Here is a 19,250-nt window from a genome sequence, read left to right on the forward strand (position 1 = left end):
GTACACATGGTGAATGGTACACATCACATATACAAGTTTGAACTAGGGTAATGACTTCATCTAATCTTAGCTGGCACACGTTGCCCAAGATCCTTCAGCTAGTATATAGCATTTCTGTGACTTAAACCTTGTATTTGGAAAAATTTCCAAATCCATACCTCACCTTCTACCTATGTCAAGTGTCTTATGGTCTTTCTTATTCATTTATCTCATGTCACCTGGAAGACCCAGAAGAGACTGGGACACAAGACCAAAACACTGAGTCGGAGGCAGGAGAAGAGGAGGACATCTGGAGAGATGTACTATGTGATCTGTATGTGGCGATGAGGCAACTCTGCCCTCAGCTAAGCCGGAAGACCACTGAGAGCCCTGCGAGAGGAGACGATGAATGTTGCAAGCACACCCCTGTTTGTCTACGGGCAGCCTTACCTAGGGGCAGAGCCTTTAGCAGAGACCTAGAAAGTACACAGAAAGCATTAAGTCTTGGAAGACCTTCCTGTTCCTATAATGCCACCATCACACCTTCCGATTCACTTTTTCCTTCCCACCTACCTTACAGGTCATTCAAAAGCCAATGATTTAAAAACAACAACAAACAAACAAAAAAAACTCTCTTAAAAGTTGATATTGTGTCTTCATGATATAGAGTTATGGCTTTGTACATATCCTTGAAGTATTAATATATAAATGCCTTAGGTTCCCTACTGTAAGGTGGTAGATTCAATGTAGTATACCTTTGTGAAGTGAACTGAGAATCAACAAAATGTTTGTTACATGACAGAGTGAAAAATTCCGAAGTCTAGTCTAGAGAATATTTTCAGTACTGAGAGTATATTATTTACAAAAAAATTACTAGAATGCTCCCACCTTCTAGTAAGCTTTTTATTGAAGTGCAACATACACACAGAAGCAAGCACAAATCATAAGCGTATGCTCGATGAATTTTCCCAGAGTGAACACTCCCAGATAAGAAAAAAAACACTCTTTGGTTTTTTTTTTTTTTTAATAGTTTTCTATGCCTGAGTCAAAAGAACTGAATAATGCAAAAACTTAGTGTATAAAATTTATTATTTTAAGTTCAGTTAGCCATAAAATGCTAGAAATTTAATAAAATACAATGCCTAAAATTGAGCCATTTTACTTCAAAGAGGATAATTACCTTGGAATTTTATTTTCCGAGTTGGAAAGTTAAAAAAGTTTTGTTTTCTTTTTAACCATGAGTGGGTACATGGTTACTTCTTTCACCCCTTAAAATGCCAGGGTTTCCTGAGCTGCACCTTCCTAACAACCTTTCTAACAACAGAGGATGGCTGTCTTTGCTTTCCTTCCTCTTCACCGTCCTCCTTCCCCCACATTGTCCCTGGGAGTTGTTTTGAAACTGGGCAATCTCATTCTCTCCAGCCCTCCTGATTTTCAGAAGCTTCACAGAAGAAAGGAGGTGTTTTTTCTCATGGGCCATTGCACAACCTCTGTTTATACAGTGAGTGTGCTTCAGCCCCTACCTTTAATTGGCTGATAAAACCACGCCGAGAGCAAGGTATCCCAATACTTTGAGACTGATCTGGCTCTAGGGGCACCAACTCCTCTCTGAGTTATGAGTCAGGAGCAAGACCCTGGAAATGCAGAATGTGCCCAAACACATTTGCTCCCACTCAGCTGACAGCCTTTTGATAGGAAACCAAATGGAATGCAAGACCTGCGTGTCCGCTACTTGATAATAACTAAGAGGCAGATGGCCCAGTCACAAAGGGCGATGTAAATGTCTGTATGTTAGATGCCAACAAAGTGATTATAAAATTAAGGACAAGTATCTGGGCATTGCTTTCCAAGTGCACGTTATTTTTCACCAGAAATTTCAGGGAATGTTGGGCTTTCAAACATTTAATTAGTATAATGGAACTGGTTCTGCCAAGTGCATCTGAAGTTAGTGAAGAGCTCAGCCTCCTTGTCACACTCTAGGTGATGCCTACTCTTCCCTGTTGGAGAAGGTCTGAGGGAGGGTAAATGGTGTACCTTGGGATAAGGTGTCCAACACACATATGACAGTAGCACCTGTGAGGGCTTTCCATCACTACACACAACAGTGAAATTCTCCAAAGCGCCTACATTAGTGGCAAAAAATCTGCTAGGAGTTGGGTTAGCTCTGGAAGTGGTACTAATCGTATAAGATTTTTTTCCTCCATGCAAGTTCAAACCAAAAAAAAAAAGAAAAACAGTAATTTATCAGTACTATTTTTGCTAGTGTAGGTTGCAGATGATTAAAGATAAAGCTTTCATAAACTATAATTTTATGCCCATATCTCTGATATATTAATAAAGAGAACAACAAAATCTCTGAAAACAGAACATCAGCAATGATTCTGGTCTTCCACAGCCATTAAAGACAAAGACATCATAAAGAAAAGGAGGATTAGAAAATATGTTCTTCAATTCACATTTAAAAGTGCTTTGTTTAATATATAATTTATGGCTGATCTGGTAAATCTGTCTGAATTTAAAGCCCCTTCTATTGTCACCTTCTGCTTTGTTACAAAATTTCTGTGTCTCCTAGAGTATAGTGCAGAGCAGCAGCCCTCAAACCTTTTGGTCTCTGTATCCTATTATACTCCTAAAAGCCATAAAGAGCTTTTGTTTATGTGGGTTATATATCAACAATTACCATATTAGTAGTTAAAGCTGGGAACATTTACAGACATTTACTTATAGTTCATTTTAAAATACAGTAATAAACCAATTACATATTAACATATGAAAAGTAAGTATATTTTCCAAAACAAAAAGTTGGTATGAAGAATGCCATTATTTTACATTTTTGCAAATCTTTTTCTGTCTTGCTTAATAGAAGACGAGTGGATTCTTACGTCTGGCTCTGCATTCAATCTGTTGTGTTATGTTTTTTGGTTGATGCATGTGAAGAAAATCTTGCCTCACACAGATATGTAGCCAGAAAAGGGAGGAGTGTTTTAATAGCCTTTTCAGATAATTTTGCATATTCTTCTTTGGTACTACACCAAAAGTCAACAAGTGGGAGTTTCTCAAAGGTTAGTTAGAATATGGAACCTGAAACCATATCAGTGATTTCCTGTACTCTGTTAAATTCAAACACATTGGCATATTTTACACTTGGAATGGATCTTTTATACATGTATGTTTTTAGAGTATCATGCATTGGTCACTTGGAAACTATTGGTTCGTTGAGTTTTGTACCTCTTTTAGTTGTCGACACATTTCGTTATCAGATTATATAACGAATATATATGTATTCATGATGTGATTAAGAAATCACATTGATTAATATCAGTACCCATATGATCAGGAAAATTTTTAAGTATTGGGAGGCTGTCAAATTCATGGGGTCGATTATAAGTTTTCCAAAATTCTAATTTTTGTCTGAAAGACTATATTTATTGGCAATAAATACTGTTTACTGCTTTTCTTGAAATGACAGGCTCATTTAGTTCATTTTTGAGAAAATATATGAACACACTCAGAACTGAATAACCGCATTCAGTCATGCTATTAAGTAAAATGGCATTCCATTCAAAAAGCAACTAGTTTAGCTCTTAACTCAAACAACGGCATAAGCACTTTTCCTTGGAGACAGACAGGCTGCTACTTTGATACGGAGCAGAAGGACTTGATGTATACTTCTCATTTTGTCATAAAGAGTATTAAAAGGGCGTGTACCCAAGGATGAAAATTTAATAAACTCAATAATTTTTTCTGCTTCATCAAGGACATTCTTAAATGAAACTGGTAATTTTTTCTTCTTTTTAACAGCAAGTGCACAGTAATGAAGAATACCATGACTGCTACTATAGGTTGGTGTCACTGTCCTGATTCCTGCCAAAGTGCCAGCAGATTTACCCACCAATGATTTGCATCATTAATGTAAATGGTCAATACGTTAATTGTAAAAAGGGTGCATAATGATTTAGTATTATTGTGCAACTAGGTTTTATCTCTTGGAGGCCCTGAGAAGGCCTTGGGTACCCCTAGGGGTCCCTGGATCGCACATCGAAGGCCACTACTGTAGGAGATAGTAAGTATAAATCCAAACACTCTAATCTGCTCAATGCTCATGTCCTTGTGGAGTTCATGTAAAGAAGATTTAAAAGGTTTATTTCTGTCTCCACTCTCCTGCCCTCCCTGCTTAAAAAAAAATTTCATTGTGGTAGTTCAACATAAATCGTGTGTATAGAACAAAGAATTGTAGTGCTCTTGATTTCATCAGCATTTTTCTCCCTCACAAAGAAAGCTACTCTAACACTCTAACATGCTATTGAGAAAGCTATCAAACTATCATGATAATAGGAAATATGACATGCTCAGTTTCCCCTCCATCCCACCTAACTCCAACCCTCCCAAACCTTTCACTTTGGGGGGAATTTCGGATCAGCTCTTGGTAGTGTCCTCAGAAATAATTGGTTGTCCTAATTCAGCCACATGCAAATTAATGCTCCCCTAAAGAGGCCTTATTATAATTTCCAACCCTTGATGTCTACATAATCCCCTATAGTTCCTTAACTTCTTGCTTTCTAACTTCTGTTTACCGATGCACTACTTTTGTCAGCTCAGTATACATCAATTAGTAACACAGTTGTGTTTATTAGGTCTCCCTAGAGCCTTGAGAAAGCTGCTTTGTATTTATTAATGACTACACAGAGCACTACTATTTTTCAATAGCATTTAAAAATGAGTAAATTACTGAAGATGAACTATAAAAGAATTTCATATTTCAAAGGAAAGCATTAAAAAAGCGCATTATTTCAAACCACCCATAATACTTGCATGGTTAATTTTATTTTCAATTTAATATCAAGGGGTGGGGGAGTCAAATCCAGGCTCTTCTGTTCTACTTTTGGCATTTTAGAGCACACACACGATTTGAGTTAGAGAACTGAGGCATAGATCTGATGATTAATTAGGAGCTGGTTTAACAGGTCTAAATTTCATTATCACACACACACCTGTTAAGTAATGCACACCTGATTCAGCAAAAATCCACCCATGAGATTAATTTTTTTAAAAGTTAAAAAACAAGCAATCAAGAGCAAAACAAATGCATAACTCCACCAACTTAGGTCCAGTTTTATGTTCTCAAGCATCATTCCAAACAACCAGCTGGAAATGTATCCAATTTGTACACTCTTATTTTGCGAATAATTCCCTGTACTATATTAGGTAAAGTCAGAGCTGCCCACACTGATACAGAATTCACTACTCAAGGAAACCAGAGAGACCAATCTCTCCTGTGATGAATCTTCCCCAACCAAACTTAAAGTGATGGGGAACAATTACGATGCTCATTTGCCCTGCTTTTGTATTCCCGGTCATTTATGAAACGAAGACGCTGATCTGCAAAAATCACTATGCATTCATGAAAGGAGTTCTGGGAGCTCCCCGCCCAGGATCTGGCTATGAGGCAGAAATACACCTCAGTGCACTTCCTTTGTCTTGTGCTCCCTCTTTGATGTGCAAGTCACTGGTGGAGTAAGCTGTGATCGCTTTGATGTTGAACTTCTAGACTTTATTGTTACTAGCATGCCTACAAGGAGAGCTGTCAGTCATTTCTCACATCTGAACAACCATGTTTCTTTACGGCACCTCTTTTACAAGCATCAATCCTTAAATACCTGTTTTCACATTCCTGCTGATTACCACACTCTCTCTGTTGGGGGAGGGCTGTGCTCAAATATAACTACGGCACCCACATTTTCTGTAAACACCCCCGAGGCAGCATCAGATGGCTGGTAACCAACCTTCTTCAACAAGAGAAGCCTGAGTGCAAAACATATTTCTAGCAAATGAAAACATTCTGAAAATGCTCAATCCATCTTAACAGTCAAAATGAGTAGTTTAGCCAATATTTTCCCTAAGCAGCCAACTGAAATTACATAGAAACCTCCAAGCCACTTCAAAAGGGATTCTGAAGGCAACAGCAGCAGGGGGCTTAGAAAGTCTGCCAAAACTCTGAGACATCTTAACTCATCTTAAACAACTTTGTTTCTCTGCAATAGTGGAAACAAAACACTTCTGTTCTACAGGATTTAGCCTGTGGTAGAAACATTGCTTTTGAAATAGATTTCTATCAAACCAATTATTTTGTTAAACAACATCACTTTCAGAAGTTGCCTGCTATTATGGATGTGACTTAAGTTAAAGGAGGATGATTTTTCATAACTTATGTCTAAGGCAAATGTGGATGTGAATACAATGCATGTACAATTTCTTAAATATATTCAGGCAAAACAGGCAACATGCAAATCTTTGAAGACCTCTGTTGAAAAAGATATGGCTCTAATTTCGTTTACCAGCTCCCATCAGATTTTCTTTTCAAACTCCTTTATCACTTCTGAAACTGCTGAATATTATCAAACCCCACTGGGAAATTCCACACAAAAAGGAAATAAACTTAAGGTGCTTATATCATACCACGCTGGTTTATAACGAACAGCTATCTTTCTGAATAAATGTTTCAATGAAACCCAAGTTCTTAGAGATACCAGGTCTCAAATAAGGAAGTAAAATGATATTTTTCATGCTAGAGTTTAGTTCTGTTATTATTATTATTTTTTTATAAGCTGGCAACACAGGAGATACTCTGTTTCGGCTCGCTAATAAACTGCAAACAATACATTGGGAGTGACTCAATTTCTTTGGGTTTCTGGGTCTGGAATATTTGGTGAGGAATGAAATTACTGTGGTGTGCAATGGTTAAGGCTATGCCAGGGTTTCCATTTTTAAACAACTGTCTCTGCCCCTCGGTTTTAAATCAACCATCAAAAATGGAAAAAGCTCTGGGCTAGAATTTGATAAATAAGGTATGACTGTAATTTACCAGAACTAAGTCTGGGCATATTTATTATTAATATTAATGCAAGCTTGCTTGTTCTTAAATTTACTTAAATAGTCGGCATGAAGTAATTATTTCTTTCTGCCTTAAATTTTTACTTCCAAAGGAACTGATTAGCTGATTGAAGCACCTATAGCAATTAAGGGTAGAGACTGGGAATGAGGAACCTAAGAGGCATTTGTTTGCCTCTACTAAATCTCAGACAAGAAACCAGACCATTGTTCCGTGTTAACAGAAGCATTTTCATAGACTGCTAGAGCTGGAAAAGATCTTGATGGCTATCAAGTCCAACCCTCTAATTTTAGAAATGGGGAAAGTGAGCAATTGATGTAACTTGACAATTATTGCATCACGGATATGGGACGAGAACCCACGTCTTCATCCTCTCCCACCCTATATAGAAGGGTTTCTGCTACTCAACACTGTTTCGCTACACTGGGGACCAGGTGACTCACATATAAAGTCAGCCTCTAGTTGAGACTTCTCAACTAGAATTATCTCAGTAGTTTAAAAAAATCACCAGTACTTGGCTTCACCTTGGGCCAATAAAACCAGAATCTATAGGATCCAAGCCTGGGCTTACGTATTTTGCTTATGAATTTTAAAAAGCTCTCTTGACAGACTAATATGCAGACAAGGCTGGGAAGAGATGACCTCTAAGATCTCTTCCGGGTCTACTGCAGAATGTTTACCATCGATTGGAAATGTTTCTTTGATTCAGTTCCCTGGTGTCGATCCAGGAGGCCATAAGCATTTCTAAGCCATTATACTGTTTTTACATTGGCCTAGCTGTTGTCACTATCTATATTTATCCAGTTCATTTCTATGTTTACATAGGTGCTGTTTCTCTCTCCCCACCAGAATGTACCCTTGCAGACACCAGCGTCTGCCATGATCACTGCTGTGCCCACAGCCCCCAGCATCTCATCTGCCACAATAATGGAATATAGCACGAGCATTTTCCAAAGGAGGGAACTGGTGTTGCAGTGTGGAAGGGGGCAGGCTGCTCTCCTCCTCACCAGCCAGAGCAGTTCTACTTTCATCTGTTCCACCAGACGAGAATCTAAGCTGCTTGAAGGCAGTGTTTCGTGTCGTCTGGACTCCTCCTCCAGGGCATGGACACTGGCAGATACACACACACCAGGCGCTCAGTGACTGAGAAAGGCCCTCTGGTGAACAGGAAGCACTGAGGAGCTTGCAGGACACCGAAACCTTTACTTTGTTGCTGTAAAAAAGCAACACAGAAAATACATCTCTGTTTCCACCGGAGTTGGCCTTGACTCCTGCAGTAGAATCTCCTGCCTGTCCCCACAAGTGGTCACAATATTGGCAAGACCCAGTGCCGCACACACTGAGGACTAGAATGCATTGTGTCTGTGTCACATACAGAGGCCAGAGCTCCCAGACAAGGCTTTATGGCAAGAAGGAATATAGTGTGTGGAAAGTATCATGGGCACCCCTAGCACCAAAACAGCCTCACAGTCCTCTCCTGTTTGGGACATTTGGGGTAAGAGATTTGGAGTAAAGTCTGCCTACTTCCTCCTACATGCTGGTTGATAGCAAGGCCAAAGTAACCAGAGAAATAATTCAGGAGTTTTAATAATACTGAAATAATGGCAGAAATTGCTCATGTTGGGCAACTCTTCTGCTCTGAAAGCAGATTTCAGTGGACCAAAGGGAAATGTATGATCACTCTAGTATTATTTACCTTTCTGAGCTTCACTGTCCTCATTAGTAAGAGGAGAGGGTTAGACCAGAGCAGTGATTCCCAAACCCATCTGAGCCTCACTATCAAGAGAGGTGCTTTTACAGGCCTGCACCACCACACCCAGCTAATTTTTCTTATTTGTTGTAGAGACAAGGTCTTGCTATTTTGTCCAGGCTGGTCTTGAATTCCTGGGCTTCAGTGACCCACCTGCTTTGGCCTCCCAAAGTGCTGAGATTATAGGTGTGAGCCACCACACTTGGCCTATGCTTTTTAAATATATGCCTTCCTGGGCCCCACTGATAGAATAGATTGATAGAATCAGACTCTCTCTGGGTGGGACCCAGGAATCTGCCTTTTAACAGACACCCTGGATTATGAGGTACACACTACAGTTTCAGAACCACTGTTTGAGACAGGTTTTGGAGCTAACTCATGGCTTATTTGGAAGCAACCACATTCACACATAAGTATAGAGGTTGACCGTATCCGATTATATTAACATTTCATTGGATTGTTTTGCATGTCACAAAATCTCCTTCATTTCAAATGGCACGTAGCTCATAGAAATTGCAAACCTATAAGCCTAGTAGTTGTAAAGCAACCTTCTGTGGTTAAGTATGGTTGCCAATTTCTCAATGCATTTTTTAAACACTGATTCATGCCTTAAGATATTTGGGAGGAAGGTGTCTCAGCTCTATTATGAAGGCACAAAGGTGGCACCTGAATTATCTTCCACACAATAGGCACTTAAGTATTTGCTGAAACAAATTTGTTTACTTATTTTTACCCAGTGTTCGACAGAAGATTTGAAGTGAGATAAACAAATAAAAAGAAGGGGGGGGGAGGAAAAACTCCCAACAACTGAAAAATGAAAATAACATTCTGTGAAAAAGAGAATACTTCTCATGTGGTAAGAGAATCACACTTCTGGGTGGTGCGGGTTGAAAAACGGTTGGCTTCAATAACTGATCTGAAACTTAACCAAAAGTCTTCATCTTCTGAACCACTACTGTATTTCTATGACGGAAGGGTTCAAAGAGTAGGTTTTCCTTGCTTTTCATTTTCCTTGTTTTTCATGAAACAATGCAATTTCATCTTTCTAGTAGGAACAAGTGAGCACTGGCATCCTTTAAAATCCTGGTGATTATCTGGCATTATTATTACCCTGGTTATTACAGCTCAGATTTGAAGCTTTGACTTCTTGAGCGGTGCAAAATTCACATAAACATGCATTCTTACACCTCTGTGTAGCATCAGGGACAAATGATATTTAAGCAAATAGGAATATCTATATTTAATCCTCTCGTTCCAACACAGGAATCAGACTGTTTTGATTGTTTCACATTTGATACAGCACCAAACTGAACCCACAATTCACTTCTCTTATCTATTTGTCCTAAAAATTATGCAAACGAATGCTTATCTCTATTTCATGTAGTGTTTTAAAGCATAAACTCTTTTATGTTCTAAAAACCTATGTAACTATATTTTATTTTTTAGGCAACCTGTATATACTTCAATGAACCAAATGATCTAACCACAAGTATTCAGACACCAAGGAGTTAATAGTTTTTGAATCCATGTTTAAAATTGTTTTATTAACAAAAAGAGCTACAGTAGTTTACCTCTTTCATTTATCATTTTTGAAAAAGAAAAGCTCTAGATTTAAAAAGGGAAAAGGCTGGATTTAGCTGATCAAATGACAACTTCTTTCTAAAAAATATTCAAGGGATAGAGGAACAGAATTGAGGTAGAAACTTTAAAAAAATTACAAAGATTACCATAAAGGTCATAATAATTGTTTACTCACAAGCCAAATATCCCTTAAATTTAATATATGGTCAAACAGAATTTTATAAATCAGCTTTAATCTATCATTAAGTTTGCAAAAAAAAACTTCCCTTCCTTCCAAGCAAACTTTTAAAATTCATTATCTCCCCTACAGTTACATTTCTGATAACCATGTAAAGCAATGAATTACACTTTTGAATCTAATGTAGAATGTCCCATTGCACTTCAGAAAATAATTCAACCTTTGACCTTCCCCATTGGCCTGATGGGAAATTCATTGGCACCATCACGGCTTTAGCCTTCCATGAGTAAGTAACCACTAGAGGGCAGCCTTATCTCAGATCTGACACACGACTTTGCCAGAAAACATCTCAAATGCTTCTTATGTTCCTTTAATTATTTTTGAATATCTTTGATTTTCCTGGATATTTAATATCAACTTCGATGGAACTAAAAGTATCTCTAAATAGTTCGAAAGTCCACTTCCACAAATCACAATGAGATCACAAAGACTGGTCATGAGAGGCGCTAAAGATACATCTTAGCTTATGTATCTTAAAAAGTTTAAAACAAAAGTTTTTCATCTTTAAGTCATTTCTTCCTCTTTACTATGTGGTGGGTTAAATGCCAAGTTAATCACACCACAACTGGGACTTGGGGTCCATTTTTGGCATGAAAATTTCTAGTGGTTCTAGGCAAACTGAAGTGTGTTTGAAGAAGAAACTGACCAAGATTGTGGGAAGGTGAAACCATGCACTTTGAGCAAAACAGACTGGAGAGGGAACAGCAGAGATTACAGATTAGAGGGATGTGTGTGTGTGTGTGTGTGTGTGTGTGTGTGTATTATATGTTTCAAATGACTGTCTTTCATTTGAAAGATGGATTAAATGTGTTCTGCACAGCCCCAAAAGAAAGGATCAGAATTAAGGGATTAAAAGAACAAAGGAGAGATGCTTGATTTAAGATTTTTCTAATTCAAGATGAAATAAGCTACTTTTTAAGATAGTGAGTTCCCCATCATTGGAGGTGTTCAAGCCTAACCACATAACCACTTGGCAGGAATATTGTGGAGAGGACCCAAATACCAATGGGACATTTCATCTAATTGACTTTTAAGGTTTCTTCTACCCCGAGACTCTATGAAATAATGCTTATTTGCTTTCAAACACACCTCAATCCAGCAGTCATAAAGGTAAGTCCTCACCAAATGAGAAATGAGCTTTTGCAAATGTACTTGGAAACTTTTAGATTTTGGGTGATTTTCTAAACAACAACAGATTTCTCAAGAGTATATCTACAATCATTCTCCCTAGCTGTCATGGAAACAAACAGGACAGCATTCACGAGCACAAGGTACATGAGCTTTCTGCTACGTAAAGGCATATTAAAATTAGAAGATGCCTTTGTGAATGCTCCCTTTGCCTAGGGATAAATGGAACATATAGATAAATCTCTCGGTTCTATCACAATGGTGATCAGTTACACAGGTTACCTCCACTTCATGGTATTCTGTATTCTTTAGGAAAGTAATGCTTACATTTCACCCAGATCCTCTTACAACAAGCGGACTTAATGAAAATCATGGATGAAGAGAGCTAATGATAAGCAAATAAGAATAACCCCATTTGTACCAAATTGATTTTATTAAATAGTAATTTAAAGATATTAGGCTCAGCAAAGCATTATATAATTGGATCTATTTTTTCCCTTACAAATGCCTGAGTTATAATTTCCACTAACTAGAGACAAAGTTATATCCAGGACATTTTCATAGCTTCCTCCAGGGGAAGCGTGAAGATAGAAATTAGGGTTCTAGTCAGTGCTTCACTGTGTGTCAGCTGGAAGAGCTTGGCTACAACACATAACTGTGAGCCTCAGTTTCTTCAAAGAAAAAACATGATGCTATCAGTGACTTTCTAAGGAGAATTAAATGAGATAAGACTGTTTGTAAACCAGAAAGCACAAAATATAGATTACCATTATTTCCCTATTTATTTATGAAATGCCTAGTAAACTTCAGAAGCAATAAAATTAAAAGCAAAAAATGAAATCACTGGCAAACCTAAGGAATAAACTTGATGTTACTTTTTTATACGCACAGGAGCAAAGACTTTAAAGTTATATTATTTCCTCAAAATATGATGAGGGCTAACAAATTTCACTTCAAAAAGAAAATCCTGAAACAAAAGATTTCAGCTACTTTCTTGCATTTTTCCCATTGGCTAAATTATCTGACTACTTAGGTCTCTTATCTCTGGCCACAGCACTCCCACAATTTACAAAAAAAGCATGTTCTATCATGTCACACACAACAGTGACAGATACAAAAAGCCCTGACTATGAATCTCTCAGTCAATGAGTCAAAAGGCTGGGGTAGAAGGGAGGTATCCTTAGCGGCATAGCTAGATCAGGGAGAGGGAACTTGTAAATCATTTCTCAGAGGGTCAATATATGGTCTTCGAGATGCTATCAAATGATGCCTGACTTGTCACTGGTAGATCTCTCGATAAAATTTTGTTTTAAGAAGAGAAACATAAAAATGGGATAGCTGCTGACTCTGAGTAATTATGCTTTTTAAAATTACTAAATATGAAACATATAGATTAAGACAGCCTGGATTTCTTACTAATGAACATTATAAATATTAAAATGTATGCAGAAAACATTTCTATGACAAAGTATTTTTAGAAGATTTGGTCCGTACAAGGGGTGTTATCAATCTCTAAAATAAGAGAATTTTAAGAAAATTGAACTCCATGTCTACCTCTTCCAATCTATCCATCCATCCAGTAACTTTTTCTCCCAGTAAATGGCCATTTGTAAATATTATTTTCTTAGGCAGCCTAGAGCAAATTACAAAGTGGCTGGGTGCTATTGCAGGTGCTTTGCAATTATCTACTTGCTGATCTCAACCATTTTTATTGTGATTCACTTGGTTAGAAGTGAAAGATGGGAGAAAAAGGAGTCTAGTGAGAACTATTAATATATTTACAAGCATATCAACTAGATATTAAAGAACTAAGACTTAAATCACATACTATATATATTTTGAAAGGACTGTTTCTATTTAGAAATACTATTTTGTAACTGGGTAGCGTTAAAGAAATTATATAGTTCTCAATTCAAATCGAGGGCAAAGTGGTTTTCTCGAGCATGATGTTGCTTTGCATTTGAAGTGATGTGACTGAAATATATAAAATCAAGTGGCTGCCGACGAAAATGGTGCTTTTAAAATACTCTCTACTTCACAGAGGGTCTGGGCTCCCCCTTCCTCCCAGGGAAAAATGGATTCCGAAATCCTCTTTGTCTTTAGAGGAACTGACCCCTTCTTGCCAGATGAGCACTATGCTCAGCAGTGGCAACCATATGGATTTTCTCTTTTCAAGATCCAGCCATCACCCTCTCCCAATCCTCCCCATCGCAGGTCACAAAAGTGGGACAAAAATCCCAGCTAAGGGATACCAGAAAAATGATGCTTAAAATGAGACCAGGAATTGAATTCAATTTTCATGTGATTAAAAAAAAAGGCCAAATTTTTCAAAACTATAAAATCACATTTATTCGTGTTGGACATACTACTAACCACCAACTAATACAGTATTTTCAAAGTGGTAAGGCACGTGAATCGGGCTGGAGGAAGAATCTACTATGGGACAGAAATTCCCTTTAAGCCTCCCTGTGCTCTTATAACTTTATTTACATGAGCATAGGCTGAGTACTCACATGAAGCAAAGGGGTATATAATCTACTGAAACGGATGAAGCTCTCGCATTTCCTTTCAGCACTTGGCTGCCGCGTGACATTTGGCCAAGGCACTTTCACGATGAACAGAACAAGTGCTCCCCTGATTATAAACGTTATCACTGGCCTTCTCCATTTGCCAAGAAGCAGTCCAAATGGTATTGGAATTTTGTTGTTAATTAAACAAAAACAAAACTGAAGGATGAGACGAAAGTTGCTCGAATGCAGATTTATTACATCTAATCATGAAACTACTTTAAGCCTAAACTTATTTGACAACTAACACAGAGGAAAGATTTTCTTCTTTGGTGAGTTCAAAGGGCCTGATTTAATGATGTTTTTAAAAAACGTAAGTACATCAGCCAACAAAGAGAATGTTTCTCTTTTATGGTCGCTTGTTCTCTCCTCCCTTGTCCACATGCATCCACATACCAAAAAGCTATATTGTAAAGAGTGTTTCTGTTTTGCATGGAAAACCTAATTATATAAACTCTCGTACATATGGAACCAATTTAACTATTAAAACTGAGAGGCAATAGGGAAGTATTTAATATGATTTTGGGCCAGTATTTTTCCCCTTAAATCTGATATGGAAACATTTAGTGCATTCCTCATTTTCCCACAAACTATTTTTCTTCAGCTTAAACTTGTACCAAAGCAAGATAATCCCATTAAAACACAGGATGTTACGATATTGGGAATGAAATATTCTAATTGTGCAGATACATTCTCTCCTTGTCTCTCTCTCTCAGCCGAGCTTATAGAAAAATTGCATTGCCAGTACTTCTGAGCTACTTTTCTCAAAGCATAATACTATGAATCTATTATTTTATGGCAGCCAGAGGTCACTCCAAGACAAATGTGTGGGCTGGAGCTTTTGGGAGGGGGTTAGTGTGTGTAATTCTCATTATTCTATTAGTAAGGGATAGTATGGAAATTCACTTTGTAGAACTACAAAAGCAAAAGCCTATGTACTAGGAGACATCAAAATTAAATTAAAATATACTTTCCTTATCGTTTGGTGGTTACTGTTCTTAGGGGAAAAAGCAGTTTAAAATGTCTCAGCCTCTCACCTTTCCCCCAATCAACGCAAATTATACTAAACAAAATGGATAAAGATTAACATTGATGCCTCCCAAATAGCAAAATCTATTTCATAATTTAAAGGAAAAATGGAAGGAAACGTGTTAACTAGGAAAACTATTTGAGTCGTTTTATCCTTACAGGGTTAATGACATGCAGGAATAGCATAAAAGTTTTTTGGGGGAGAGGGGAAGAGAAATACATTTGTTTTACGTAAGAAGTCTGTAAGGCACCTTTACGTTTTTTTCTTCCCAAATGATTTTAAGTGCTTAAGAGCATGGATCACGGGGAGATTTCCTTTCTTTTACTATATCAGCTGCATATTCTAAAAATGATTAAATCCCTTTTCCCGCAAGCCACAGGGGAAAAGATAGAAAATTTGCCGTGGGCACACTGTATAGAAAGATTTCATCTCAAGCAGCTCATCTTAGCGTCCAGTACGTTTCGCCCTGTTAATAATTAATAAAAGAGATGCTACCCAATCTCTAGTGAAGAAAGGCAAAGCTCGGTGATCCGAAAGTAAACCCAGCACAGAGACCGAACTGGTGTCCTTCATTCTGGATTGCAGCAAAACCCCAACCTAGCAAACGTTTAACCAGCGCTCGGCGCCCGCACATGTGGGCAGAGCCCGCAGGACAGTCTGGGTCTGCACAATTGCTGCGCATTAGGGGAGCCGAGTCGGCCACAAACAGATGGGGCTCTAAATCCCCAAGCCTGGCGGCCAGGCCCGCGAAGCCGCTCGGGCAGATCATCCACCGGAGGGACCTGCAAGCGCAGGAGCGGGCGGCGCGCTGCGGGCTGAGTTTTTCCGGGGCTGTTTGCAACAGTCGCAAGAGCCAGTCTTGGTTTCTCCGGGCGGCACAGGCGACTTCCTGCACACCTCCAAACTTTGGCTTTCCCATGAGAAACTTCCCTGACTTGCCAGGTTTCTTTCCTTCTCACCTGAGAGGACCTCGAGCCAGTCCCCACCTCCAACCAGTCCTCCCTGGCATCGCGCTACCGGCCCGGGTCCCGGTCGGGGCGGCAGGCCGGGCGGGGAGGCTTGGCCGCCACTGGCCCGTCCCCGTCGGCCCTCACCACGGTCTAACTTCCACCTCTGCCCGCGAGTCCTGTCAGCTGACAAGTTGCCTCCCCACACCATCCGCAAGCCGAAGTATCAAGTGGGAGCGCGCTGAGGCTAGCGAGGGTTCTCGGCACGCTCCAGGCGCCCGTCTCGCTCCGGCCCGCGCGCTTTCGGAGGCGGCCGCGGCGGGACGCGGCGGGGACCTGCCGCACTTCCCCGGCGGGCGGCCGCTCGGGCGCTAGGGGCCGCCGGGCCGCCAGCGGGGGAGGGCGCAAGGCCTGGGGCGCTGACCAGTCTCCCGGGATGACATCGCGACCGCGCGCACGCACCGCCCGGCCCGGCCACGGCGCCTCCCCCACCTAGGCCGGAGCTGTCCCGGGCGCGGGCCCTAGGGACCGGCCGCGGGCGACCCCGGCTTCCTCCGAGCTCCCCAGATCCTCCCCCTCTATTCCCGAAGCGCAGCGACTCCCGGCAAACTTTCTTCTGGGAGCCCTGCCGGGTGCCAGGACGACCCAGGCGACTGACAGGAGCCGGAAGGGGCGGAAGAGGGGTATCCAGCCCGTGCGCCTTTGCCCCTAATAGGAGACAGGCCGATCCCACGGCTGGGCTCAGGTGGCGCCGCCGCGGTGGCCCAGAAGGCCCTGGCGGGCCCTCGCAGCGAGCCCGGAGCAGTACGTGCGCTCGGGCAGGCGCGCCCACCCCTCCCCCTGCGCGCCCTCCTCCCCGCCCCCCGGAGCAGCCAGCCCACCCGGCCCCGGCGGGGCGCCCGGGCTCACCTTTCATCGCTGCGATCACAAAATACATCATTTAAGCCGCGGTGCGGAGAGCGCAGGGAGAGCGGATGGTCCGACCCCGGAGCCCCCTCTGCCGCCGCCGCGCCGCCGCCGCCCGAGCCACAGCAGCAGCTGCCGCAGCTGCCCGCCCGCCGAGAGCCATCCCGAGCCATAAGAGGCTCCATGTGACCGGCTGACATCACGGCCGCCGCTCTGTTTACACCGCGCCCCTCCGCTTCCTCCCCGGGCGGGAGGCGGGAGGCGGGAGGCGGGAGGCAGGCGCGTCCCAGCGCCGCGCCCCGCCCCGCCCCCGCGGGCAGGTGAGCCGCGGCGGCTCGGCGGGCCCACCCGCGCCCCCGGCCCGCGCCCGCGCCCCCGGCCCGCTCCTGGCCTCTCGCAGCACCTGTGGCCGCCAGCGCGCTTTCTGCACACGGCGCCTCGCAGAACGCGCATCTGACCACTTTCTTCCTCGACTCCGCGAGGCCGGAGGCGCGCAGCCCGACGCCACTCTCCCGCTCCCTGCCCGCAGCCCTCGGGGTGATAGAAGCGCCAGCTCGTTGGCGGAAAAGAGGGGCTTGGTTTCGGGGGGGAAGTGGGCAACAGTCACCCTCATTTCCCAGAGCGCCCCAGCTCTATTCGGAAGACACACACCCCTTCCCGGCCGTGGAGAACGAAGCCACTGGGACCGTCCGGGGGACTGGAGAAAGCGCCTCCGAAGTCTTTCGAGAGAGACTCCGCCTGGGCAGGGGGAACTCCGCCCACTCAACCTTGGTAACCCTCATCATACCAGCATCCAGGGTCCCGGTTTACATCCCTCACCCCCTCCCCGCGTCCAGGGCCGCTGATACCTGGAAGGAGAGCACAAAACTGTACGTGAATCACTTAAATGAACTCCAGTTGCCGGCTAATTTGGGCCACTAAATTCCCAGGCTCTTTGATATCCAGCCTTCTCTCCAGAGAACACATCTACAAGTGGAAAAGGCTGTAGTTTTCATACCCTAAAAATGAGACTCTGGTATTTTGGACAGAAAAAAAAAATCTCTAAAGGTCAACTTTGTGAATTTTAACTTGCAATCAAGACTTAATTCCCTCCAAACTTGGAAACTTAATCCTTTTTACTGACCTTATGGAACCGTAAATCATGACTTTATCATTTCAAAGATGAATCTCCTTGCGATGAATTTCAGATGCTACATGCTCAGATTCTGCATCATTTAAAACTTTGGCAAGTATATCTGTAGTATTGAGCATAACAGAAAAAAATTCTCAAAAGCCAAGTTTGCATACCTACTGCTGTTCTTTCACGAAATTTCATTCTGCTTTCGTTTCTGTTAGTCTGTGTTTTCGTGCACAACTTAAAATATTAGATGGCTATTAGTTGTTGCATTCATGATGATTAAGCAAGAAGAATTCTAGCATTTATTTTTCCATATAACTGAGTTGCTCTTGCCCCTGAGTTGGGCTATAATTTAAAACACAAGCAGACCAATCAGCACTGCAGAAAACAAGGATTCATACACTCCCCACTCCCCAGCCCCCTTTCAAGGCAAAATTAAGTCCTCCAAACATTTACACAGTGCTCTGATTTAGAATGTCAAGAAAGTTCATTGTCCTTCAGTCAAGCTGTGGCTTTATAAAAGTTTGATTTCAGATAAATTCATTCTAATACAATTTTTTTCAAATAAAACTACAAAGAAAAGAAATTATCAAAGTGTGAAGCCAAGACCTACCCATGTTAACTCAGCTGTCCAGCCACAGTGAAGTGGACAAGAGTTTCAAATGAATCAAACATACACACTGAAATGTTTACAATTATGAAATGAAATCACACCACGTACCCATGACGCAACTACATCTACCAGTGAGGCAACACCCGTCAGTTGCACTGACACCATCACTCAAATTTGGGTCTTGATTTCCCTTGTGCTAACCACTATGAGAAGGAAGCGTAATGCCAAGCTATCCTGTAGTTAAGTCTCAGGTACAATTTTCTTTTCCTTGTACTATTAAAGGATGGAAAACCATCAGAAACTGCATGCTCATAGGTTTGTTCTTCCAAAATGAATACAAATGAACCCAGATATACAGCTCTGAGAATTCACAATGTTACTTTAAAACAGTATCCTGCTTTAGAAAATAATGTTTTGAAAATAACCAAATCCATTAGCTCTAGCCTGCCTTTTAGACATCCGACTCCATGGTAAATAGTCTTACATCACTAGTAATCAGTATTTA

At 41.3% G+C, this 19,250-nt stretch overlaps 1 protein-coding gene across 1 annotated transcript in view; it reads right to left on the minus strand.

Moving 5' to 3' along the window:
• RORA (RAR-related orphan receptor A) overlaps nucleotides 1–17,140 on the minus strand; it is a 97,522-nt gene extending 80,382 nt beyond the window's left edge. The window contains exon 1 of the mRNA XM_012658083.1: nucleotides 17,019–17,140. Coding sequence (XP_012513537.1) covers nucleotides 17,019–17,049 — 31 coding nt within the window. The 5' untranslated portion in view covers nucleotides 17,050–17,140. The remainder of the gene's footprint in view (nucleotides 1–17,018) is intronic.
• Between the last annotated feature and the right edge of the window lie 2,110 nt (nucleotides 17,141–19,250).

The sequence above is a fragment of the Propithecus coquereli genome, unplaced genomic scaffold (genome assembly GCF_000956105.1).
Source record: "Propithecus coquereli isolate 6110/MARCELLA unplaced genomic scaffold, Pcoq_1.0 Scaffold57, whole genome shotgun sequence".
In the NCBI taxonomy this organism is placed as follows: domain Eukaryota; kingdom Metazoa; phylum Chordata; class Mammalia; order Primates; family Indriidae; genus Propithecus; species Propithecus coquereli.